Source organism: Acomys russatus, chromosome 2 (genome assembly GCF_903995435.1).
Source record: "Acomys russatus chromosome 2, mAcoRus1.1, whole genome shotgun sequence".
NCBI lineage: Eukaryota > Metazoa > Chordata > Mammalia > Rodentia > Muridae > Acomys > Acomys russatus.
Genome location: NC_067138.1, coordinates 21,958,478 through 21,984,693, shown reverse-complemented (window position 1 = coordinate 21,984,693; position 26,216 = coordinate 21,958,478). Strand labels below are relative to the sequence as shown.

The 26,216-nt window shown below is 40.2% G+C and overlaps 1 protein-coding gene across 1 annotated transcript in view; it reads left to right on the top strand.

Annotated features, from left to right (window-relative positions):
- The window catches only part of Prex2 (phosphatidylinositol-3,4,5-trisphosphate dependent Rac exchange factor 2), a 292,170-nt gene that overhangs the window by 220,115 nt on the left and 45,839 nt on the right, over positions 1-26,216 (top strand). The window contains exon 35 of the mRNA XM_051159079.1: positions 15,825-15,939. Coding sequence (XP_051015036.1) covers positions 15,825-15,939 — 115 coding nt within the window. The remainder of the gene's footprint in view (positions 1-15,824; positions 15,940-26,216) is intronic.

The window sequence follows — 26,216 nt, the reverse complement described above, 5'->3', positions numbered from 1 at the left end:
TGAACTTCTGTCCTGAGAATTCCCCTCAGCATTTGATCTCCTTTTTATGCTTTATTTTTATGCTATGTGAAAGGCAAAGGACTTCCATATTGGGAATTCTCAAGGTTGGGCTGGTAACAGTAACTTCTTCAGCCTTGGAAACCTTGTGGTTTACTGGGCTACCAGAGGGTTTAAGAGATCTGCCTGGGTAGCCTTTTAAAGTGCTTAGCTCTGAGGCCAGCGTGCCAGGCTGCAACGGCTCTGTGCTGTCTTTTAATTAAACTGTCAGAGGATCTTTCTTTTAGAGGTCAGAGCTCTTTGTCCTGGAGTTAAGATTGTCCCCAAATTTCCACCTTCATGGGGAGATTTGAACCTTTTCTTAAGGCAGACAATATTCGACCAACTCTTAGAAGATATTTTTAATTATAAACTTGTTATCTTTAGTTTTCATCTTTTGTCAGTCTTTTGGTGACATAGCCCTCTCTGTGAGACAAGCTCAAGCTTTCTGCTTTCTTCACTTTTCTCTTTGCTTTGGAATAGTCTTTACCTTCCAGGAAAAACTTTTTTTTTTTTTTTTTTTTTTTTTTTTTATCTAGAGGCAGTACCTTTTCTTTTTAAGCTTCTGTACCAAAAATCTATTTCATACTCAGCATCCATTGCATTCTTATAGAATCTATAACTTCCTGTATCCTTTTTTTTTTTTCAAAATAACTTGGTTTTTTTTTTTTTTTTAAAAATTGGGGACTTTAAGTCTTTAGCTGCTGTATTTTCAAGTAGGTCAGACCAACCACTGAATTCCTGTGGCCAAACTGTACAGGTGAACTGAACAGTCGCCCTACTATGGGAATCAGTCCATTCAAAGACATACACTCTTATCTAAGACATACTGTGTCCAAGGGAAGTGTCCTTTAATTCAAGGATGGTAAGCCAAGCAGTTTGAATTGGACTTTGAATTTAAGAAGTATGGCTATTTCAGTCTACTTAATGGGGAAGAATTGGTTTTTGAGGAAAAGCTTCAGGCCTTGGTCTAATCAATATTTCCCACTGGGCTTTAGACCTGGGAAAGAGGAGCATTATATACAGACCAGCAAGGTACCACAAGGCCCTGCACAGGGTTTCCATCTCTTCTCAACAAAGAGACAAGAGCTCTAGGAAGAATGAAAAAGCTTCAGAGAAATTACATCTCCGAGTCTTCATGTTAAAAGTGCACTGGATCTTTTAGTTTGGGGGTTCCCATCAGCACTAGACATGACAAGATCATTTAGAAAAAGATTGTCAAGTAAAGGAGAGAAGGAAGCCCTGTTTTTGAAAAGAAGGAAGTTTTTACGTCACACTTGCCCTGTCAAGAGTTACTCAAGGCTTCTTGATGGATGTCTGTAGTGGCTTGAGAGGTTCTCTCTGAGCATCCTTGAGCAGCTTCAGTCCTCAAGGACAACCAGTATCAAGGGTAATTAGCAACCCCTCCCCTTTGGGGTAGGAAACTCTTGTTTCTGATGCCAGCCTACTTTACCCTAGTCTTTAAGACCACGCTTTAGACACTCTTGCTTTCATGTCCCTGGTTTCTCATGGCTGGGAATCCTTCAGAGTCCTCTTTTGCCTAGAGTTTTCAGAGGGGTCGGATCTTCTCTGATTGGGAGACTCACTATTGTCTAGAGTTAAGGCTGTCACTAGGGCTTGGCCCTGGGCCTTTTTAGACTATCATTATTGTGTTTAGTTCTTCAAGACTTTGAAAGCTAAATTTAAAATTAATTTAGATATATCTGACTGGGGAGACTGGTTATTGTATTATTATAATTATAATAATAATAATAATAATAATAATAATTATTATTATTATTATTATTATTATTATTGTAGTAGTATTAGTAGTAAGCTAGTACTAGTACCAATACTAGTATTATTAATTTATTTGTGTTATCATTATTTTATTTTAAAAGCTTCTTTTTTAACTGTCTAGAGCAGATTGTCTAATGAAACAGTATCTAAATAAAAATCTGACCTGGGCATGGTGACATATGCCCTAATCCCAGGATTTGGGAGGCAGAGGCAGGATCTCTGTGAATTTGAGACCAGCCTGGTCTACACAGTGAGTTCTGGGATAGCTAAGGCTACACAGAGAAACCCTGTCTTGAAAAACAACAATGAAAAAAAAAAAACCCCACAACTAGCAAATAAAGAAACAAACAAACAAAAAATCTGATCCTAGAAAAATTCTAATCACCTTTAATTATAGTAAACATAATCATACAGATGTCATCTTATTGTTTTACTTTTTATCAGTCTTCTTGTGACTGAGCTCTTTCTGTGAAACTGGCTTAAGCCTTCCTGCTTTCATCTTCACTTTTTCCTCTCTTCTCTTTGAAACAGTCCTTTCCTTTTGGAACACTCTTTTTTGAAGTCTTTTCTGATTAACCTTCTTTACCGCAATCTATTTCATATTCTCCTACTCCCATGCACTCTCATGCTGTCTGTACCATTCTCTACCCTTTTCCTTACCTAATAGTTCTTTTCTGTCTTCTTTTCCTTTGATGACTTACAAGAACAGAGGCTTTATATAGAACACAGGCCAGACATGTTAATGTCAGGGCTCAATCCTAGAACAAATAGTGAACTGAGGTACCCATTAGCCTATCAAAGCAGCTGGTGTCTGCCAGGTTCTCCTAGCGTCTAAGTCTCTGCCTGTTAAAAGGTCCTCCTGGCTGGAATACCAGTGCCCTAGCCCTACCACTCACTTCCCTCCCTGCAGCTCCCCTGGCCCCTATGTAACTCAGCTGCTTTGGTTCTGCTGGTGTCTTGGTCAATTTCTTGGCACAAACTACCCCTCTTGGTCTATGGCTCCTTTCCTCTCTCCCTTGCCCCGACTCCTGACAAGGCTCAGGGTCTTGTCCTCTCTGGAGTAGCTCTTGTGTCCCTGCCTCTGCCTACGCTCTCCCTCATGCCTACCATAAACCTTCTCCTCCACCACACCTAGGAGCGGTCATGTCCTTTGTCCTTCCTTTCTAGTTCTTTTTTCATTCATCAGGGGCCAAAACTGTGGGAATGGCATATGTGGGCTCCCTTCCAAGGGACTCTGCCTCTCCGAACCAAGCTGCTGATCAGACTCTCCTAAGATGTATACAAATCATTTGCTTCTGCTGGCTTCTGCCACCCATCAAATTTGAACCCAAGTTCTAGAATTCACTTTCTCAGCTACTTTTTTCTTCCACCATACCTAGGAGCGGTCATATCCTTTCTTTTTATTTCTTACATTTCATTCAGTTAACAGCCCTGGAGACATTCTTTACTTCTTTTGACAAACAAATTTAAATGAAGTTATCTACTAGTGATGTAATTCCTATAATAGCAGCTGTCATGGAAGCTGCCTTTTGAAAAGAGCATTGGCCTATCTCTTGGGTCCACAAGGCAACAAAGGCATGCCTCATCCCCCATTTGTCCCCCTCCCTCTGGGTCACCTGCTTGCCTCTGTATGTAAGTATGCAAGAATGTCTGTCCAGTCAAGTTGAAGGCACAGAAGTAAGTTATGGTCCCAAACCATGGAGCAATGAGCATAGAAGGACCTCCAGATGATGGCAGTCATGCATCCTAGTAAGGCTGCACCCTAGAACATAAATAGCCATCTCCTGAAAACCAGCCCGTCTATTCAAGCACAAAGAATTTCTTCATATCACAGTTTAGAACCAGAATTGAGACAACAAGTGGACCCTAGACTGCCTGACCCTAGACTGCCCCATTATACGCTTTATTGTCCATTGTTCCAGTCCTCCCTGTTAGGTATAACACTCACGTCAGTAACCCAAACACAGACTTGAGATAAATGATCTTTTTTTTCTCTCCAACACAGATTGACCAAATCTACTCCTTTGTCCTTCCCCATCACTTGTGTCTTTAAAGATGTATTGGGATTGGTGGCTCAGTATAGCCTGTTAGGCTTAATTCAAGTCCTGTGTGGGACAGTCTGAAATGCTGGACCAACGGGGATCAGGAGCTTTCTTTGAAGCTGTCTTGTTCTGATGAGAAACAGCAACTGAAGCACTTGGGGGTTGAAACATGAAGGATGCAGGATGTCAGCATCCACCATGCTCTGAGAGGAATGAATTCTGTCAGGTCTGATCCAGCTTTAGTGTCAGGTTATGTTCTGAAAACATAATTTCTCACAAGCATTATACAGTCCTAAAACTATGAATGTATGAGGTGTGCAGGATGCAGAGAACAATTAATGCTAGTTCTCTGTTCTTTGTATGAGCAGAAGAAATGCATCTGTAAATATTCATTCATGCCATACAAAGAATGGCATGTAATAATAAGTCACAGGGATTCTTTAGCCAACAAGAAGCCTTGTCTATGCATAGACATTCATGTCTCATCCAGTCTCAGAGCTATACCCATGTAGTGGGATTAGCAATATAAGTTACCTGCTTGCTCTGCAGTTTAAATTCATGTAAGTATAGACTGACTTAAGTTAGCAGTCTTTTTATCCAGATCTGTTTCATTTTGACTCTTTTTCAAAGAGGAAGTATAATATTATCATTACCAAAGAACATATAAACATTATCTAATTGAAATCAAAACAAGATGGTATAGTTCTAAATGCCCTTTTCTAGGCTCGATGGCCTGATGTATAGGCTAGGTTGCTATTTGTTTCCAGAGAAAACACATCACATTTAGAGACAGACCAGTTACTCTGAGCAAAAGAAAAAGCTTTACATAAACTTTATATAAACTCCCATTTTATTTTACAGTTTATGCATACCCTTGGCATCTTTTTACATCTCATCTCTTCTCTCGATAGGGGATGGACACTTTCATCTTTTAAACATTTGAACTGTAGCCTTTGAGTTTCTGAGCCCTAACTAGACTGACATGTAGTGTTACCTGTAAGTCCACTGTGTCTATTTGTGTCAGGCATGACTTCCACCTGTCCCCCATAAAAATGGCTCACATTTAGAGGAGCAAGCCTGCTTCCATAGCAGTGACAACTCAATTCAGTCAGCATACAAAAGCTTTCTGATGTGGTAGGCAGCAGCTTGCATGTCTGTCTCCCTGCCCAACCTTGGGTCCTTACTTTGACCAACAGAACATATCTCTTAGGCCAGATTACCCTTTGGCACCAGTTCTCCCATGGAGGCCCCACTTTCAAGGAGATTGGCTGGCCTTTATAGATCAGTTTGACATCATTTTTCCTTACACAAACCTGATTGATGTGTATCCATCTTTTAGATCAGTAAGGTCATATAATCCATTATTAAGAAAAAGGAACTTACATAGTAATTTTAAGGAAAATTTTGTCATTTTGACCTAGGCTGTCTTTGTAAGTAGGTTATCATATCAGCAGGTGGTTATACCCTGACTTACAGCGTAGACCAGGATGGCCTAGAACTCACAGAGATTCATTTGTCTTTGTCTCCATTGTGTTTGGATTAAGGGTGTATGCTACCACTGCCCTGCGCAAATTTTCATCTCAATTTCAGTCAAAATCTTTAAAAGTCTTAGGCAAAAATAAAGCAAGGAAACAAGAAAATTCTAAGTCTTGGGTCAGTGGTGCCAATTTAGGCTTCAGTAAGTGAAGCCCTGCCCATCATTCCTTGGAATTCAGTTATTCTTAAATCATGTAGGTTGTCCCTTTCCAGAAAGAGCTTTTGAAGTCCAACCGCTATCAACTCTATGGATAAGAGTTCTGTTCCTTTTCCCCTTCTTATTGTTGATAACTTAGCCTCATGTCTCTTAGCATTCTGTCTTTCTCCCTGAGTTTTCTTAGAGAGGGTATGGAGAAGCATGCGCACCATTGAGCATATTGCAAACAAATCCATAGCAACAGCCAAAACAAAGGCAAAAAAGCCTTCTGCCGTGGAGCCTTGGAAAGGGACCATAGCAGTATCTTTTATTGTAAGTGGTTAACTCCATTTCCCAGGTAGGTCTAGAAGACTGCCAGCCTCCTGGTTCTGCGTCTCCAACCTGCCATGTGTCTGCAGCCATCGCTGCTCTTTGAGAGTTGAGCCCGCAGGCAGCGAGGAGCAGGGCCTGTGAAATGGTCTGGCCCATGGACACACATGTGTTAAGTTAATATGTGTGCTCTTCGAAGCTTGAAAGGTTTGGAGAGTAAAACACCATTGCTTTAAAAAAAATTCATCCCCTCCTCCTTTTCAATATCTAAGGCTTGGGAAATGGCTTATGTTTGCTGGGAAGGGATGGCAGATTAGTTAGAGGCAATCAGCTCTGTTTTGGTAACTCTGCTTAGTTTGTCTTCCATTTGTATGAAGTAGATTCTAAGTTTCAGATATCTCACTGGGAGTTATTCCCCCTGGCAACTATGACAAAATATTATTTTTAAGAGTGTGAATAATTGAATTTAGTTGGGCACCTATATGTTGTCCCTATTCTAGCACTATGGCTTAATAATGCTTATTATCCATCCTGTAATTATTATTATGGTGGTATTTTCTAACCCACTAGAAACACAGACAACTATTATATTTTAAAACAGGCTTAGTTGTCCTTGAGCAGGGCAAATATTAATCCTCTAAACTACAGCCCATGTTGGGGCAGGTATCCTGTACCATGCCCCAATCCCATACCATCTGCTCCTAATAATTTCTAATGAGCTACCTTCCATTCATAACAGTAGCAAAATTATAGTTATGAAGTAGCAATGAAATGATTTTATGGTTGGCAGGCATGACAACACAAGGAACTGTATTAAAGGGTCACAGCACTAGGGAGAGTGAGAACCACTGCTCTAGGAAGAGGAACTTGCTGCACGATGTGTGTGCGTGCATGCGTGCGTGAGTGAGTAAGTGAGTGAGTGAGTGAGTGAGTGAGTGAGTGAGTGAGTGAGCTTTCTTTGAGGTTTTATCCCCCAGTTACATTTCCTATTCTCCCTCTCTGCTTCCTGTGTGTGGGTTAAATGCGACCACCCTGATTCATGACTGCCAGGCATGCCTCCTGCCTCTGCTGCTGTTCCTCCCTGACCATGACAGCCTATGTCCCCTTTGGAACTTGAAAGTAAAATAAGGATCTTTTCTCTAAGTTGCTTTTGGTTGGTTACAACCACAGGAAAGTAACTAGTGCTGGCATAATGATTTCATCCCGGAACTCCTATGCTGTTTGCTGTTCCTTGAGGGCAGTTTGGTTTTTGACCAATGTTATCATCTCTAGAATCTAATATAACTTTTGAAGAGTGTGATGTAAGAGAAAAATTAGTTTATGAAGAACCAAAGAATACAAAATGTTAGGCCAGTAACAGGTCTCCTTCCTCGGCTTTCACCCTAGGTCAATTACAGTTTCCCTCCTTCTCTGGTTTCACTTTTTGTGCTTTTTTTTTTAATTGAAAAATAAAATCATTCATATTACATCTTATTTGCAATCCCATCCCATGCATCCTCCCATTCCTCCCTCCCTCCTGCCTTCACCCCATTCTCTTACCCTATGACTGTGACTGAGGGGGACCTCCTTCCCTTGAAAATGATGCTAGGGTATCTAGTCTCTTCTTGGTAGTCTGCTATCCTTTCTCTGAGTGCCATCAGGCCTCCCCATCAAGGGGACATGGCCAAATATGGGGCACCAGAGTTCATGTAAAAGTCAGTCCCCAATCTCCACTTAACTTTGGAGAATGTTCTGTCCCTTGGCTAGATCTGGGTAGGGGTTTGATGATGACTGCATGTATTGTCCTTGGTTGGTGCAATAGATCGAGCAGAACCCCTGGGCCCAGATCTGCCCATCATAGTGTTCTTCTTGTAGGTTTGTAGGACCAGCTGGATCCATCTATTTCCCTATCTCCTGTATTTCTCTCACCTAGAGTCCCAATAGGATGTCCTCACCTCTATCCCACTTTCCTGGTAAGTGAAGATTTTCATGAGACATGCCCCTTGGGCTAGTGTCCAGTTATAAGTGAGTATATACCATTTGAATCTCTCTGCTTCTGGGTTAGGCTCACTCATTATGATCATTTCTAGTTCAATCCATTTGTCCACATATTTTGGAAATTCCTTGTTTTTAATAGCTGAGTAGTATTCCATAGTGTATATGTACCACAGTTTCTTTATCCATTCTTCTACTGAGGGACACTTAGGCTGTTTCCATGTTCTGGCTATTATGAATAAGGCCGCTATGAACATGGTTGAGCATATGTCCCTGTTATATACTGGAGCATCTTCTGGGTATATTCCAAGGAGTGGACTGGCTGGGTCTTGAGGAAACCCTATTCCCAGTTTTCTGAGATAGAACCAGATAGATTTCCAAAGTGGCTGCACTAGTCTGCATTCCCACCAGCAATGTAGGAGTGTTCCTCTCTCTCCACATCCTCGCCAGCATGTAATGTCACTTGAATTTTTGATCTTGGCCATTCTGATGGGTGTAAGATGGAATCTCAGAGTTGTTTTGATTTGCATTTCTCTGATGACTAAAGATGTTGAGCATTTCTTTAAGTGTTTCTCAGCCATCTGATATTCCTCTGCTGAGAATTCTCTGTTTAATTCTGAGCCCCATTTCTCAATTGGATTATTTTGTTTGGTGGTATTTAATTTCTTGAGTTCTTTATATAGTTTGGATATTAGACTTTTGTCAGATGCAGGGTTGGAAAAGATCTTTTCGCAGTCCATAGGCTGCCACTTTGTTCTGTTGACAGTGTCTCCTGCCTTACAGAAGCTTCTCAGCCTCATGAGGTCCCATTTATTAATTGTTGACTTTAAGGCCTGGTCTGTTGGTGTTCAGTTCAGGAAGTTGTCTCCTGTGCCAGTGTGTTCCAGGCTCTTCCCCACATTTTTTTCTAACTGATTTAGTGTCTCTGGTTTTATGTTGAGGTCTTTAATACACTTGGACTTGAGTCTTGTGCATTGTGACAAGTATGGGTCTAATTGCAATTTTCTACATGTAAAAATCCAGTTAGACCAGCACCATTTGTTGAAGGTGCTATCCTTTTTCCATTGAATAGATTTGGCTTCACTGTCAAAAATCAGGTGTATGGATTCATATCTGGGTCTTCAATTCAATTCCATTGATCAACCAGCCTATTGCTGTGCCAGTACAATGCTGTTTTAATTACTACTGCTCTATAGTACAGCTTGAGATCAGGTGGAGATTCATCCTGAGGATCTTTTATTGTATAAGATTGTTTTAGCTATTCTGGGTTTTTTGTCTTTTCATGTAAAGTTGAGAATTGACCTTTCAATATCTTTAAAAAATTGTGTAGGTATTTTGATAAGGATTGCATTGAATCTGTAAATTGCTTTTGGTAAAATGGCCATTTTTACTATGTTAATTCTCCCAATCCATGACCAAGAGAGATCCCTCCATCTTCTCAAGTCATATTCAATCTCTTTCTTCAGGGACTTAAATTTTTTCAAACAAGTCCTTTAGTTGCTTGGTTAGAGTTACTCCTAGATATTTTAAATTGCTTGTGGCTAATGTGAAGGGTGTAGATTTCCTAATTTCTCCCTCTGTATGATTTTCATTTGTATATAGGAAGGCTACTGACTTTTTTGAGATAATTTTGTATCCAGCCAGTTTGCTGAATGTGTTTGTCAGCTGAAGAAGTTCTCTGGTGGAAGTTTGGGGGTCACGTCTGTACACTATCATATCATCTGCAACTAGGGATAATTTGACTTCCTCCTTTCCCATTTGGATCCCCTTGATCTACTTTTGTTTTCTTATTGCTCGGGCTAGAACTTCAAGAACTATATTGAAGAGATATGGAGAAAGTGGGCAGCCTTGTCTGGTCCCCAATTTTAGAGGAATTTCCTTGAGTATCTCTCCATTTAATTTGATGTTGGCTATTGGCTTGCTGTATATAGCCTTTATTATGTTTAGGTATGTGCCTTGTATGCCCAATCTCTCCAACAATTTAAACATGAATGGGTGTTTGGATTTTGTTAAGTGCTTTTTCTGCATCTACGGAGATGATCATGTGGGTTTTTTTTTTCTTTTAGTTTGTTTATACGGTGGATTACATTGGTGGATTTCCATATATTAAACCATCCTGCATGCCTGGAATGAAGCCTACCTGGTCATGATGAATGATATCTTTGATATGTTCTTGTATTCTTTTTGCGAGTATTTTATTGAGTATCTTTGTGTCTATGTTCATAAGAGAAATTGGCCTGAAGTTCTCCTTTTTTGTTGGGCCTTTGTGAGGTTTAGGTATCAATGTGACTACGGCCTCATAGAAAGAATTTGGTAATGTTCCATCCATTTCTATCTTTTGGAGTAGCTTGAAGAGTATCGGTATTAGCTCCTCTGTGAAGGTCTGATAGAATTCTGTGCTGAAACCATCTGGCCCTGGACTTTTTTTTTGCTGGGAGACTATCAATGATTGCTTCTATTTCTATACATGAAATAGGACTATTTAATTTGTTTATCTGATCTTGATTCAATTTTGGGAAGTGAAATCAATCAAGAAAATTGTCCATTTCCATTAGATTTTCAAAGTTTGTGGCATATATGCCTTTAAAGTAGGATCTTATGATTCTTTGTATTTCTTCCATGTCTGTTGTTGTGTCTCCCTTTTCATTTCTGATTTTGTTTATTTGGATAGTGCCTTTTAGTTAGTTTGGCTAATGGTTTGTCTATCAAGTTGATTTTTTCAAAAAACAACTCCTGGTTTTGTTGATTGTTCTCTTTGTTTCTAATTTATTGATTTCAGCCCTGAGTTTAATTATTTCCAGCTGTCTACTCCTCTTTGGTGTTTCTGCTTCTTTTTTTTTCTAGGGCTTCCAGATGTGTCTTTCAGTTGCTTATGTGGGATGTTTCCAATTTCTTTTTACAGGCACTTAGTGCTATGAATTTTCCTCTTAGCACCGCTTTCAATGTGTCCCACAAATTTGGGTATGTTATTCCATCATTTTAATTGAATTTCAAGAAGTCATTTATTTCTTCCTTTATTTGTTTCATGACCCACTTGTTATTAAGTAAAAAGTTGTTTAGTTTCCACATGTGAGTAGGCTTTTGTTATTTCTGTTGTTGTTGAAGTCCAGCCTTAGACCATGGTGATCTGATAAGATACAAGGTATTATTTCAATATTCTTGTATCTGTTGAGGCTTGCTTTGTGACCTAGTATGTGATCAGTTTTGGAGAAGGTTCAATGGGGTGCTAAGAAGAATATGTAGTCTTTTGTATTTGGTGGAAAGTTCTGTACACATCTGTTAGATCCATTTGATTCATGGCATTGGTTTGTGATATTATTTCTTGGCTTAGTTTCTGTTTCAATAACCTATCCTTCAGTGAAAGTGGGGTCTTGAAGTCTCCCACTATGAATGTGTTGGCATCTATGAGTGGTTTAAGCTTTGATAATAGTTATTTTACAAATGTGGGTGCCCTTGTATTTGGAGCATAGATGTTCAGAATTGTGATGTCATCTTGGTTGATTTTACCCTTGATGAATATGAAATGTCCTTCCTCATCCCTTTTGATTAATTTTTGTTGAAAGTCTATTTTATTAGATATTAGGATGGCTACACCAGCTTGCTTCTTCTGACCATTAGCTTGGAATAAGTTTTCCCAGCCTTTTACCCTGGAGTAATGTCTATCTTTATAGGTGAAATATGTTTCTTGGATGCAGAAAAATGTTGGTCTTTTAGTTTATGTCCTTTTATTGGAGAATTGAGACCATTGATGTTGAGAGATATTAATGACCAGTAACTGTTAAGTCCACTCATTTTGATGTTTGTTACAGTTGAGAGTTTGTGAGGTTTGATTTTGCGATCATGTAGTTATCAATTTCCTGTGTAGTTTTGGTTGTAACTGTTCCCTGTGTGGTGGAGTTTTCTTCTTAGTAACTTCTGTAATGCTGGATTTGTGGATAGGTACTGTTTGAATTTGTTCCTGTCATGGAATATTTTGTTTTCTCCATCAATGGTTCTTGATAGTTTTGCTGGGTACTGTAGTCTAGCCTGACATCTGTGGTCTCTTAGGGTTTTCAGACCTCTGTCCAGGCCCTTCTGGTTTTCATGGTCTCAGCTGGGAAGTCAAGTGTAATTCTGATAGGTTTGCCATTGTATGTTACTCTGCCTTTTTCCCTTGCAGCTTTTAATATTTTTTCTTTGTTCTGTATATTTTGTGTTTTTATTGTTATGTGGTGGGAAGATTTTCTTTTCTGGTCTATTCTACTTGGTGTTCTGTAAGCCTCTTGTATGTTCATATGCATCTCCTTCTTCAGATTGGGAAATTTTCTTCTATGATTTTGTTGAAAATATTTTCTGGGCCATGGAATCGTGCGTCTTCCCTTTCCTCAATGCCTGTTATTCTCAGATTTCTTCTTTTCATGGTGTCCTTGATTTCTTGGATGTTCTGTGTCAGGAACTTGTCTGATTTAGCATTTTCTTTGATGGTTGTTTTGAGTTCTACGATTGCATCTTCAAGTCCCGAAATTTGTTCCTCCATTTCCTGGATTCTGTTTGAGAAGGCCATCTCTTTTTGGTTGCTTTCTTCTCTATGGTCTCCCGGTCACGTTTTTCTTCCATGTTCCTTTATCATAGATTCTGTTTTCGTCTTCAGATCTTGAAGTGTTTTATTGATTTCCTTCATCTGTCTGTTTGTATTTTCCTGAAATTCTTCCAGTGCCTTTCTATATGACTCTTTTATGTCCTCCACCCGCTTGGTTGCATCCTCTTGCAGTTGTTTACAGATTTCATTCATTTCTTCCATTATCATCTTCCTTACTAAAGACTTGAGGTCGTTTTCTTGTATTTTGACTGTGTTTGGGTTCTCCAGGTTGTTTTCTTTGAGATAGCTGGGATCTGGAGGTACTGAGCTGTTTTGGTTTTTGTTGTTTGGGTTCTTACGCCGTCTTTAGACATTTTGCTGCTTCTGTTAATGGGATGTTGCTTCTGGTTTCCTTCACTGGTTGTTGAGAGTGGGTACTTTGTGAATGATTATTGGTTGTGTGCTCTTGCCTGTGAGGATCAGGGAGTTTTTCCCTGACACAGCCTGGTGACCTAGTGTCCACTCCTGGAGACTTTGTTCTACACATTAGGCTCTGGGTCAGCAGAAGTAGGCTTCTGACTGGTCCCTTTCATGTTAGTGTTGTGATTCAGGCCAGCTGTTATGGGGTCTCAGACCGAGGCTGGCAAGCTCTGGCTGGGCAAGATGTTCCCAGGTGCCTGCACTTTCCATGGACCTGTAGTCCAGACCTCACCCAGCTCAGACCCACTGAGCTATGTGCGCCTTTTAAAACAGTGTACAGACACCTCTGGGGTGCCCAGCCTTTCCCAAGAGAGTGGGAGATCCTACCAGGGCTGTGTGTAGTGTTCAAGCTGGGTTCTAACTGCTCGAATCTGCAGGCTCTGTCCTCTGAACTCTGTTCCAATGTGGGCCCTGTATGGCCCCTGTATTGCCGCTCTCGCTGAGCTAGGTGGACCCAAGCAGCTCAGTATCCTGCGCTCTGTTCCAATATGGGCCTGATTTGGCACCGCGGGTTGTGCGTGCTCTCTGAGCTAGGTGGATACAGTTGCCTGTGTTTCCATCCAGCATGGGGTCCTTGGCAAATTTGCATGGGGTGGGTGGATGGGACCAAGGGCAGCCTTCACCTGTTTCCCTGTGACTTCCACAGGCCCGGGGCTCTGGTACTGACCTGTACACTGAATTCAGGCTTTATCTCCCAGCTGCAGCCCACAGATGGGTTCCGTATGAGCGTCCGGAGAGTGGGTTCAGGGCCTCCGTGGACTGTTACTTGACCCGGGGCCAGGCCCGCTAGTGGTCTGCACTGTGCGGGACCCCACTCACCTAAAGTTCTCTGGATTTAACAGTCTGTGGCTCCGCCATCTTGAGGATCTTTTTGTGCTTTTATGTGTAAGTTGGCAACTATAGTCAAAAAACTTTACATGAAAAATTCTAGAAATAAATGATTCATGGTTTCAGTTGCACACCATTCTGAACAGTGTGGTGTTCTTCATCTAACCAGAGCCTGAATGATCATCCTTTGAGTAGCAGATCCATGCTTGTATAGGTCACTTACCCATCAGTCACCATTCAGTTGACTGTCAGTTATACACAGTCTCGATGTGCATTCTTTTTTTGTTTTGTTTTTGTTTTTGTTTTTTTAGTTTTTTGAGACAAGATTTCTCAGTGTGTAACCCGGGCTGTTTTGTAATCACTCTGTAGACCAGGCTGCCCTTGAACTCATAGATATCTGCCTGCCTCTACTTCCTCAGGGCTTGGATTAAAGGCATTAGCCACCATACCTGGCTTTAGTGTGCATTTTTGTTTTTGTTTTTTGAGACAGAGTTTCTCTGTGTAGCCTTGGCTGTCCTGGACTCTCTTTGTAGGCCAGGCTGGCCTTGAACTCACAGTGATCCACCTGCCTCTGCCTCCCGAGTGCTGGGACTGAAGGCGTGCACCAACACAGCCTGGCCCAGTGTTCATTCTTAAGTGACCCTGATTTTAATGAGCAATGTCTCCAACATGCAAAAATAGTGATGCTGGTAATTGGGATATGCTAACGAGAGGCATAAATGCTACCTACCTATGAGAAGCCTAACACTGTTGACTAAGGAAGATACAGAGTAAGACTAGCTCCTCTGCCCACAACATTGTGAGGGTGAAGAATTCCAGTGCTTCTACTGTCAAACTGCAGATATGACAGCCATAGGACATAAGTGCTTAGTGAAAATGGGAAAGTCAATATGAATCTGTGTGTGTGTATGTGTGTGTGTGTGTGTGCACGCACGTGCACACGCACACTGTGAAAATGCACAGAGGCAGTGGAGTCCCTGGTTTCAGCATCTACTGCAGGTCTGTCTTGAAATGCATCCTATGGAGAATAGAAGACCATTGTACCCATGTTCATGGAAACAAATAGGGAGAAAGGACCAATTATAAAGAGTGATTAAATATACTGGCTGGTTTTTTGTCAACTTGACACAAGCTAGAATCATCAGAGAGAAAGGAGCCTCAGCTTAGGAAATGGTTCCATGAGATCCAGCTCTAAGGCATTTTCTCAATTAGCAATCAATGGAAGAGGACCCAGACCACTGTGGGCAGTGCCACCCCTGGGCACGTGGTCCTGGGTTCTATAAGAAAGCAGGCTGAGCAAGCCCTGAGGAGCAAGCCAGTAAGCAGCACCCCTCCATGGCTTCTGCATCAGTTCCTGCCTCCAGGGTCCTGCCCTGTTTCCTGACTTCCTACAGTGATGAACAGCAGTGTGGAAGTGTAAGCCAAGCAACTCCTTTCCTCCCCAGCTTGATTTTTGGCATGGTATTTTGTTGTAGCAATAGAAACCCTGAGGCACAAGAAAAGTAAGGATAAGGTTAGTTGTCTGAATTTATCTCAGTGGCTTGTGCAGGGACCAGAAGCTCTTATGATTTTTGTCCGTTTTTCTTCATGGTGCAGAAGATGGGATGTGCATACTGATTCGGATCTCCTCCCTCTCCATGACCCCTCCCCACCTCCCATCCTGTCCTCCACCTCTTCCCCGACACACATGTGGGTGCACACACAATGCAGGCTTCTATTTTGGATACAAATTCTTCTTACAGAGGACCAAGTTTTACTTTGTTTTCTGAATACTTCCTGTGTCTGCAGTTTCTAAAAATAGCCAGTTGAAAATCATCCTTATGCCAAAAAGGCATATTTTGGGGTGGCATATTCTAGTCTTCTATAATGCATTCAAAATTTTGTAAAAATGTAGGACAATTATAACTAGAAATTTCCTTTGCCTACTTAAGAAAAAAATTCACCAACTGTTCAATATATATTTCGAGAGCACGGGGCACATGTTTCTTCATTTCTGGAGCCCCTTGTTGCATATGTGCTCACATGTGACAGTTTTTGGTGTACCTATTGAGAATTAGTAGGATTAGAGATGACTTAAAGACTGGGTTATAAAGTGGCATGTAAACTGTTTCACTTGTTTACACAGCACTGGAGAGCATGGAAGGATATTACTATAGAGACAACATTTCCGTGGAAGAGTTTCAAGCGCAGATAAACACAGCCTCCCTGGAAAAGGTCAACCAGTACATTCAGAAGCTCAGGTATGCAACCTCCACTTTTGATGACTTCATTTTGCTTTTTATATTAGGCTATATGATGTGTGTAGCTTAGATTATTGATGATATTTCTTTTGATAATTAATAATGTTTAATGTCTCAAATATCATAATGGCTTTATCCTGTGAAAATTATTAAGAAAAGGAGTTTCTGTGCTGAGGTTTTAATTTCTGTGGAAAGTAAAGGGATGGGCTTAAGGTATAGCAGAGTGTTTCCAGGGGAAATATCATTGTCATATCTTACAGCGGCATCTACAGGCAGGGTCATAGAATTGCAGGGAAAGTGCAATCCTTCATTTGCCGTGGAAGAGCTGGCCCCTCACATGGAGAGAAGGCTCCATATGAAGCTATGACAGCCATGTATTTGTTATTGGAAAAATATATCTATGTCCAAGTAAATAATGATGAATCTTAATATTATCTTTCTTCCTACACTGTTACTATGCAGTTATCACAGATAGTAGCAGAGTTTCATCCCTCATGGTTGGCTTCTGACCTAACCTGTTTCTCTGGTAACACAACAAAAGAAAACATCAGCTTCCCTCTCCTTAAGATTTAAAATAATATCTGAAAGAGTAGAGTATCAGACACCTTGAGGGGGAAAGCTACTTCCCCCGACACAAAGAATGGAATCTGAGTTCTACCTCAGGTCCTGAGTGGAGACTTGATCTTCTGATCTGCTCTCAAAGGAGGGGACTGCCCAAGTCTGTAAATCACCTGATTAGGAGAACACCAAAACTGAAGATATGCTAAGAATATGGGAGGAACAATTATCTCCTCAGTGAGATGATATAATTGTACTGCACAAAAGCCCCTTTCTGCACCATGCCATGTTGCTCAATCTGCTTCCTTTTTTTTTTTTTTTTTTTTGAATTCTAATAATTCTAATTCTAAATGTGTAACTGTTTTTCTTTCCCTTTTTCTTGTTTATTTTTTTTTCCTCCTTTTTGGAGCCTAGTCAAAAGGCTAAGCTTACTCAGGGCTTTTTTTAAACCTGTGTTTGAAGGTGCCCTGTCCCCTCTCCTTCCAGCTTGCAGCTGCTTTACTAAATAAGGTTGTCTTGAACCATACTCACAGTGGTGTAGCTTTTTCTTCCTCTCACTATAGCCCTCCACTCTGTAGCCTCTGAGATTTATATCTTGCTTGTTCTATTGTGTTTCCTTCCAGACTCTAGTAGAATCATCCTCAAAATCACTTCTATAGTCATTTTAAATTTCTCTTATTAGCAAGACTAAGACCCCAAAAAGGGAGCCATGAATTTCCTTGACAACACAATGGCAAGAAAAATTAACCTTGAGGCAGTGGGAAGCAACTGGATTGTAACTCAGAAGCTTTCATTTTCAACAATTATTAGAATATAGTTCTCTTTCATGAGTGAGCTGGTTGACAGATCACTTTTAAAATTACTTGACATATTAAACCTTTGTTTTAAGATGTCTTAAAGTTAACACACAAAGTAATGTGTTCCATTATAGTGTATATATGTGTAACCAGACACTCTCCCTCAGAGTCCTCCCTCAGTGCCCTTCTCCCTGCTCTCCTCTGACCCATCCTCTTCCTCATGGTGAGATACTTCCTTCTTCTACTTGCATGCATCCTGTATTGCATTGCTATGTTTTCCTTACTCCCTCCTTCTCTAAAAGTCTCTCCCTCCCCTCTCATGGTCCTCATAATTTCATAAGCACACACACACACACACACACACACACACACACACACACACCCTGAGGGAGGAAGGACACCAGAGAGAGAGAGAGAGATATGAATTAATAGTCACCCAAAAAGACAGTGTGGTGCCTATCTTTATGAGTCTGGATTATTTTGCTTAACATTTATTTTTTAAAGGAAGTATTATTTTTGTTTTAGCTTGAGTCTATATAAATAAAAAAAACTGCTATTGTGTACCCCCCCAATATGACTGAACTCTGAAAATTAAATTGATTCCTAAAATGACCAGCCAAGAGTGCATGTTGCTCCAGGTGATTTTCTTCCTCTAGTAACACTCACTGTACTGGTTTCACACACCTATCCTTTGCTGTGTGCCCTCAGCTTCATCCATAATTTATTATTTTAGAAAGTTTTAAGCACTTTTTTTTTCTTTTTTTTTTTTTTTTACTTACTCTTCCTTAGCAAATGTATTCTGATGCTTCAGATTTGGAATATCTTAGCCTACTTCAATTTTGTTTCCTTGTCTATATCACTGTTTATCAGAGGTATATAATCAACTAAACCTTCCATAGGAAAGACAATGTTAACCTTAAATTTATAATCAACTTGTTCCTAATTCCCTGACCAAGAAGCATCGGCTTAGTAAGCTTAAGTTCAGTCGGGACAAAATCTTTCTGATGACTATTGTTACAGAGAAACTTCTGTCTTCTTAACTTGTGAAAAAATATTCCTAGGCTGTCTTTGAATTAAGTACACCATTGAAGCATTTCTAAAGAGCACAAGTCCCTGAGCATGCATCCATATACTCATTTTTAAAAAGTGGACCACTGCTGAGGCATCCTACTTAACCGTGTCTCAGACCACCAGTCTTGTATTCATCCATCCACTCAGTGTTGTGCTGCCAGACCATTCCATGCTCCGATTCGAAGGTATTTAATGATTTCCTGTTGTGTTCAAGAGAAATAACAAGCTCCTTAGCTCGACAATGGGGCACTTTCATGGCCCTGACCCTATACTTCCTTTCCCTACAGATGTATCAGTCATGGCTTCCTTCCTCATTAGGCCTCACTCTTGCCCTCTCTTGCCTCCTCAGTCCTCCTTAGCATCTGCTTTCTCTGCCTCCCAACTCCCGAGAAGGCTGTACTTATAACTCATCTCATGTTGCTACAGTCTTCTTTGTATTCAGTTATTATGGATTTGGAATGGATCAGGAAACACAATGCTTCAAAAGATGCCTGGGAGTTTAATGTGCAGCCATAGATGAAGACCAATTCCTCAATCAGAAGTTCCCAGACCAGCAAGGCCAGTGTCATCTGCAAGCGTCTTTATACCTCTTAAATGTGCCCCGTTGTCTGGGTTATAGCAAGTTTTCCCCATGACTCATTCTTTCTCACCCTCACATTTCAGAACCACTGTCCAGATCTAAATGACAGAACGGTCCTTCTCCCAACCTTGAACTTTCTTTTTATGATAATCATACACTTCAGCATTTCTTTTTGGTTTTTAAATTACAATTATTGACCTCTCACCTTTTTAATTAGAGTATAAAGTCTTTGAGTTGAGGGGTTAGCTGAGTTTGGTGTTCCCTCTTGTACTTATCAAAATATTTTTGCTTAGAAAGCTCTGATGTGTGTTGAATTGCATTATGGGTATTGGTTACTTTTGTATTGCTTTGACCAAATGCCTCACACAAATAATAACTTGAGAGAAAAGCTTATTTTGACTCATAGCTACTGGGGACATAGTCCATCATGGAGGTTCAGTAGGTGTGTGAGATACGGACTCTTCAGTTCTCAGTGCTCATGTCACAGAGGGTGATGGCCCAAGACAGAAGCAAGTATAGCACTCAAAGTCTCAACTTAGTGTCAAATTTCTTACTTCCAAGAAGCACCACCAACTAGGACCAAATTATCCCACACATGTGCTGTGGGGAAGATGCCACATTCAAACTATAATAACAATGCTTATGTCAAACAAGCAGAAAGCAAGGGTGAGGAGGGCATAACTTCTTCATCCCCATGAGTCTACTTTAAATAGAAATTAATACAGATATAGATGTACAGCATTTTTGACAGGATATTTATTGATTGTGAAGAAAATAGCAGAAGTATCACACACTATTCTGCTCTCATAAGAAAGTATTTTAATGTTTTTCTCCTCAAGAAAGATTTTCAGAAGTAGATAGTCCTTGGTAGAAATTTGGCCCCTTTGGCAGTAATGACTTACTGTCTGTCCTACTTGTTACTCACTAGAATAAGGAATTTCACAGGAAGGTAATTATCTTCCTACTTTCTGCTAGTTTCTTGAACACATAGCCAATTTCTTCCTTAATTTTCTTCTTGTGACTTTGTAAGCACAGATATTTATTATTTACTTCAGAAATATGCTTTTGTTTTTGTTTTTAGAGCCAGGAGATAATATTGACCAATTCAAGAATATTGACTGCCCATCTTTTAAAAAAGGAGTTTTCCTCCCCCCTATAACCCTAGGTTCCATTTCAGTCTTCCACTAGATTTCATTTAATCCTGGACATTATTTTATTTACTCATTACAATTCAGAAAACATTTTTTGGCCTCTGTGTGATTCGAAAACATTCCTTAGATGACAAGCTTCAGAAAGCAAACTCAAGCCACCATAAGCAAAATAATGTATTTGCTGTGTAGTGCAGGCACCAAGGCTGTGGTGCTGTCAGACTGGGGTATGAGCATTCTTCTGAATAAAGAGTCAGGCCATCAGTTGGCACCCACCCTTTCCTCAGTGTGGATCTCTGCAAATATGTTCACTACAAACCAATGTTACACAGAGAAGAGGGAGTGCTCCCTGCATCAGCAGCTCTGCCGAATGACCTGGGAGGGGCTTGCAGCTAGAGCCTAGTTGTCTACTCCCTTCAGCATGGTGGACCAGTTGACTATAAAGTCAGAGTGAGAAGGATACTGTGCAAGTGGAAACAGTGGGTTCTATTGCTACAGAGTGGCCAAGAGCAGATGGATATGATTGTCTACCTGCCAGAAAATAGCAGATATCAAACCTACCAAGTTGTAAGAATATATTGAATCAGTCCCATGGAAAGCAACTTACATGGAGTAATTAAAAGCTTAATATTCCCCTCATTAACATTTCTATTTTAAGGACAATGTCCAGTTATCTAGACAGTGAGTGGTAAAACCAAGCTTTCAAGCAATGAACTATTTCTTTCTAATGAAAACATTTTTTTTTTTTGTCCTGTACATGACTATCTCAGTGAGTGGAGTGAATTTTTTAATACTGAAAACAAATTTTCTGTTACTCTTTTCATATCTGATATCTCATTGCTCTGATTTTGTAAATCAGTCATTTATTCACCCAACAAAATGAGGTTATCATGAGAAGAGGAAAGACATGTGTCTGAACATTAGCCTGAGTCACAAGGAGACATCCTTGCCAGGGTACAGGGAAGACCTTCCAAATGCTGCAAGTGTTATGTGATGCTTTTTCCTCAGATGTTGATGAGCTGCTGTCTTGGACTTTGTCCTGTAGCCATGGCAACTAGAATAGAGCAACACAGTGACACCAAATTTACTAATGGTAACAAAGCTGTTGAAACTCCCTGGGGAAATCCAGAAGACCCTTGCCTGGAATTTTAGCTATTTATCTCCTCTCTACCATCCACACCAGCAGCAAGTGCTCTTAAGAGTTGCTAGGCCATGTATAGAAGTAAAAGGCTGATTAAAAGCTAGACACTATGATGCAGATTCTATGAGGTCACCATCCATGATAGGGTGAGACTTTGCAGTGATGCTGCTGTTTGAGGGTTACCCACATTCCTATAATCAGCCCCCAACTGTGGTCTGTAAGAAAGCATAATAAATCCATTGGTCTCCCCAAGCTGGACTTCAGTGTAATCTTACTTGGCCCAGCATTGGTGCCCATGTGGGCAGGTTGGAATTCACTTACATCTTCCCAGGAAAAGTTTGTACAGCAGTAATTCATGGGAGGAAGCATACCATGTTCAAGGAACACAAAGAAGCCAATAGGATTCCAGCACATGGGGAGCATGAATCTCACTGAGAGAAATGGACAGAGCCTGGCTGACTTGTAGGGCTGTTGTTATTGGAGGTACTTTGGGTTTTAGTCTAAGCACAGCAGAGAATCCACTGGAAAAGTTTCTTGAATTGATACTGTCTGCTAACAGCCCATGCATCCATTGCAAATGATAATAATGACAGCTAACACTTCCCCAGGGTGCAGTGAAGAAACTCAGGCTAGGTGGCTCAGCTCACTACTTCCTAGTCTGAGGGAGATACAGATAAGAAAGGGCCTAGGACCCTGGCCACTGGCACCATGGGCCTGGCCTTTCTTCCCTAAAGATGTATACTTAGCTCTTTATCCTCTGAACAAGGCTGAAGTAGCATAAATAGTTCCTAGATGTTTCTAGAATATAAACACCTTCCTTCACCAAATCAGAAATCATTTTTTGATTGATTTATTTCTGCTTATAAAAGAACAACAATTACTGAAGTGTGTAACTCAGTGTTTAACCTTCTCTATGCCCCACCTCCTTCAATCCCCTTACCTGCTGTATCCTTCCCATCCCCCTTTTTTTTCTTTTTATTCCCTTGGCCATGATCCACGCTCTCCAATCAGCCCATTTTGCCATGCCCTACTTAAAGGTAATTTATCATTACTAAATCCTTTCATTTTAATACATCCTGTATTGGAAAAAAAACCCTCAATGTGGTGACTAAGGATATAAATTGTAAATATGAACAATGTCCCTGTATTCAAGAAGTCCTTGAAATTTTAGGTACTTAGATAATTATTTTTCTAATATTACTTTTAGTGTAAAATGAATAGTGAAATCAAACAAAATAAAAAACCAAGTTCTATGTAAGCTGATGTCATTTATTATTCATATGAAGCAAAAGCTTCATCCTGGTATTTTTTTAGGGCTGATGATCTGGAGTATCTAACTGTAAATACATTATTTTTAAAGAATGTGAGAAAATCATTCATAACAATGGTTCTCTTAAGATGAGCCATTGTGAGTACAGAATGGCACACATTCTTTAAAAACATTTCTTTAATGGGCTGGAAAGATAGCTCAGAGGTTAAGCATGTGCTGCCATTGCCAGGCCCTGGGTTTACTTTCCAACACCCTTGTGCTGTCTCACCACCATCTGTAGCTCTAGTTCAAGCTGCCTAATGTCCTTTTGTGGTTCTTCACATGATGCAAACACAGACAGGCAGACATACACACTACACACAAATAGACAACAATTTAAAGACCTTTTGAAAAACCAGATATATTTTCTATTGTAAATAGAAAAAAAACTGTAGCAATTTTATGTCACAAAGAAATACTGCACATACCCATCTCAGGGCCACATATTTCAGACAGTATATCATATTGGAAAATGGCAGCCAGAAGTATGTGTTTTGATGATTCTCATGGTAGCTTTTCCATGAAGCACACCGTCTCTCCACATCCACAGAAGAAAATGTGTCGGGAAATGTGCGTTCCTGACATGGGACAGTTATGGTTCATGAAGCAGATATACTGTCATTTCACATTTTTAGGCACAGCTATCAAACAGTAGGAGAAAATGGAGGAATAGCACACTGTCAGCTCTGGTATGCCTTTGCAGGTCCTGGGATTATAGCTCATGGCCTTCTTTTTAGTTCTTTGGTGGCTCACAGCATGAGATGGTGCTGTCTATCCATTTATTGCATGACAAGCAGGGCAGCTGAGTTTGAAATAGAAAATATTATGACCTATGGTAAGTGTGTGTGTGTGTGTGTGTGTGTGTGTGTGTGTAAGCCATATTAAGTCAATGAAAATATCAGTTATAATGAACAATCAGGTGAGTAACAGAGAACATTAATTAGCATGTAAATAATGTTTAGAGGAATAGTCTTCAGAGTTAAATGATGCGATGCATGTTTAATTATACAGAAATCTTGTACACTCATCTCTGTGGCACTTCTGTATCTTTTACTCTGCCTCTCAGTGAAGTTGGTTTTTGGTTGTTATTTTTGCTTATTTAAGGTGTATATTTTGGCATCTCTACAACTAGATATAACCAAATGTGCACATTTAATTCCTGTCTGTTTTTAGACTGACTATGCTGAATTTTTGGGGGGTTACATGAGAAGTGATTTGCAACGGTAGGCTAAGAAACTGTGTCTAGGAAGAATTTGAGTCAGTTTAGGATGCTTACACATGTCCGAAGTGTCTTTCTTACATAAGAGCTATAAGAAGGATCCACAGTCTGCAAACTATAGCCTTTACAAATTTTCCCACAGAGTAAAAACATACACTTTTTGGTGCCTTAACCATTTTTGAGTAAACATGACCTGCCTGCCAATTACCAAGGACAGTACTGCATGTTGGTGCCATTGCAGCTGCTAAGCTTCTGCCTGCAGTGTTTAGGGGAGAGGGTCTGGAAGGGAAACTTGGCGGGTGGCAATCATTTTCCAAGAGAGGGAATAAGATTTTCAAATCCCAAAGGTAAAGGGAGACTTTGTTAGGTGTGACTGAGGCTAGAGCCCATAAAGAAGAATAAGAAACCTAGTGCTCCTTTTACCTGCTTACCTTTCAGCTCCTGCCCAACTAACAAACCACCTTTAACAGCTCCATTGCCTTTTGTTGAAAGTATAATTATTTTGTAAGATACCTTCTCTGACATCTAGAGCTTTAACTAATCAACTTCTTTTAAGCAGAACAACTTTTTAAAATTTGTTATTTTTGCTTTGATTAGGGAACTACTTATCTGAAATCCTTAATAGGATGAGGAAAAATGGGTATCTATCTGTTGGTCTGTTTGTCTGTCCATTCTCCAAATACTTGTATTGAATTAGAAATTACATTTGTTGTAATGCACGACCATACTCTTGTCATGTGGTTATTATATTGAATTTATTCCACTATCCAGGCTACTTTGTTTTATATCCAGACTTCTTCAGACCATTTGAAGGGTACAGATGCTGACTCTGTTGGAGCTCTCTCCAGAAAATTTATCAGCATAGTCAAGGTTCATAAATTTCACATGAGATGAGGACAGATAAAGTTAAAGTTGTAGTGACATTTTGCGAGCAGCATCTGCTTTTTATTTGAAAAATACTGTAATTCGGTGAAAGCTTGTCACCATTGTTTTACCGAGAAGGTGTGTCGCTACGCGTATGCTAACGTGTTAATGTGGTTTAACTCGCCTGTGCTGTACTTTTTGGATTCAGACCAGTTCCTTTACCCTTGAGAAATTCTTGTAACTAATATTTATTTTGCTCCCACCTTAAAGGAATTCTTAATATAATATTTTGGCAGGGAGAAAACAGGAGATTAAAATTACTACCCTATGAGTTTTCAGATTTTTGTGATAAGTCCTGCATGTGGTAATATTTTTGAGGATGAATATTTCATAGTCTGACAAATAGAAGCAGATAAAATCATCTTCATTTTCTTAACATCTTCGGTAGAGAATTGTCTCTATCTAGATGCTAAGAGGCTCTACTGTTTTCCATCTGGAAGCTAAGGAAAGGCTACTGTTCTCCATTTCCAAGCTAAGAAAGGACATTTTGTTTTTTGCCAAAGGAAAAGGAAGATAAAAGTTCTCCGTGTTCAGAGCTTCATTTGGAATGAATGCAAGTTGAGCATGTCAAAGAGAAAATCAGCACAGCCCCAAAGAGTTAGTTAAGGCAATATACTGTGTGGGAGAGAACGTCCAGTGCTTACAGAAGCAAAACTGATTTTAACACTGCTGTGTTTTGTTTCTGATCAGCAGGACAGCCTTAAAAGGGATATGCAGGGCATCTTTATCAAGCTTTTTGATTAGTGTTTTTCCTATTGCTTTTGCTTGGTCCCTTTTTGCCAGCATTTCAGATTTTGTTTTGTGGCTGTATCGTGGAAGGTAAATGGATGACCATAAATTACCTTTAGCTTGATCCCAGAGACCTTGATACAAGAGGCACGATTCTAACTTAGAAGAAAAGAATATGGCTATATCGAAACCCTTGGTTACTACGGGGAATACAGCATAAGGTTTGTAAAATTAGCTGCTTGGTTAGACAACTCAAGTTTTGAAACTCTGCCACCCTGTTGGCTCTCCAGCCAGTGCCATCCTGCTTGGGAGATTGTTCCATCTGACTCAGCAATAGTTACCGTGCACCTTTATGCAAGTGCAGACATGTGTGCAGCTGTGGGAATGCTGTGATGATTCTGAGTCTTCTAGGAGATCAAAGGCACCCGTGGTAAACAGGCTATTTGAGGATTCTCCAGGGAACGCCACGGTTTCTCTAACAGGGTACTTTGAAGAGTTGCATACAGAAAGACTGGGGATTTCAGGGTCTGCTGGTAGTACTGACAAGTGCTATTGCTGAGTGAGCTGTAGGAGGAGAGAGGTCCTGTTTCAGTGCCTGGAACCATGGGGCACAGGGAGAGGCAGAGGTGAGTTGGCAGCGTGTGCTGGAGCCAGCCATGATAAACGTCTGAGCGGCAATCAGCGTGGCAGAGGAGGGCAATTCAATATAAATGGGGCCTACATTGAAGACATCAAAATGTATCATCATCTCTACTCAACATCCAAAATAAAGGATCAAATGTATATTATATACTATATTTA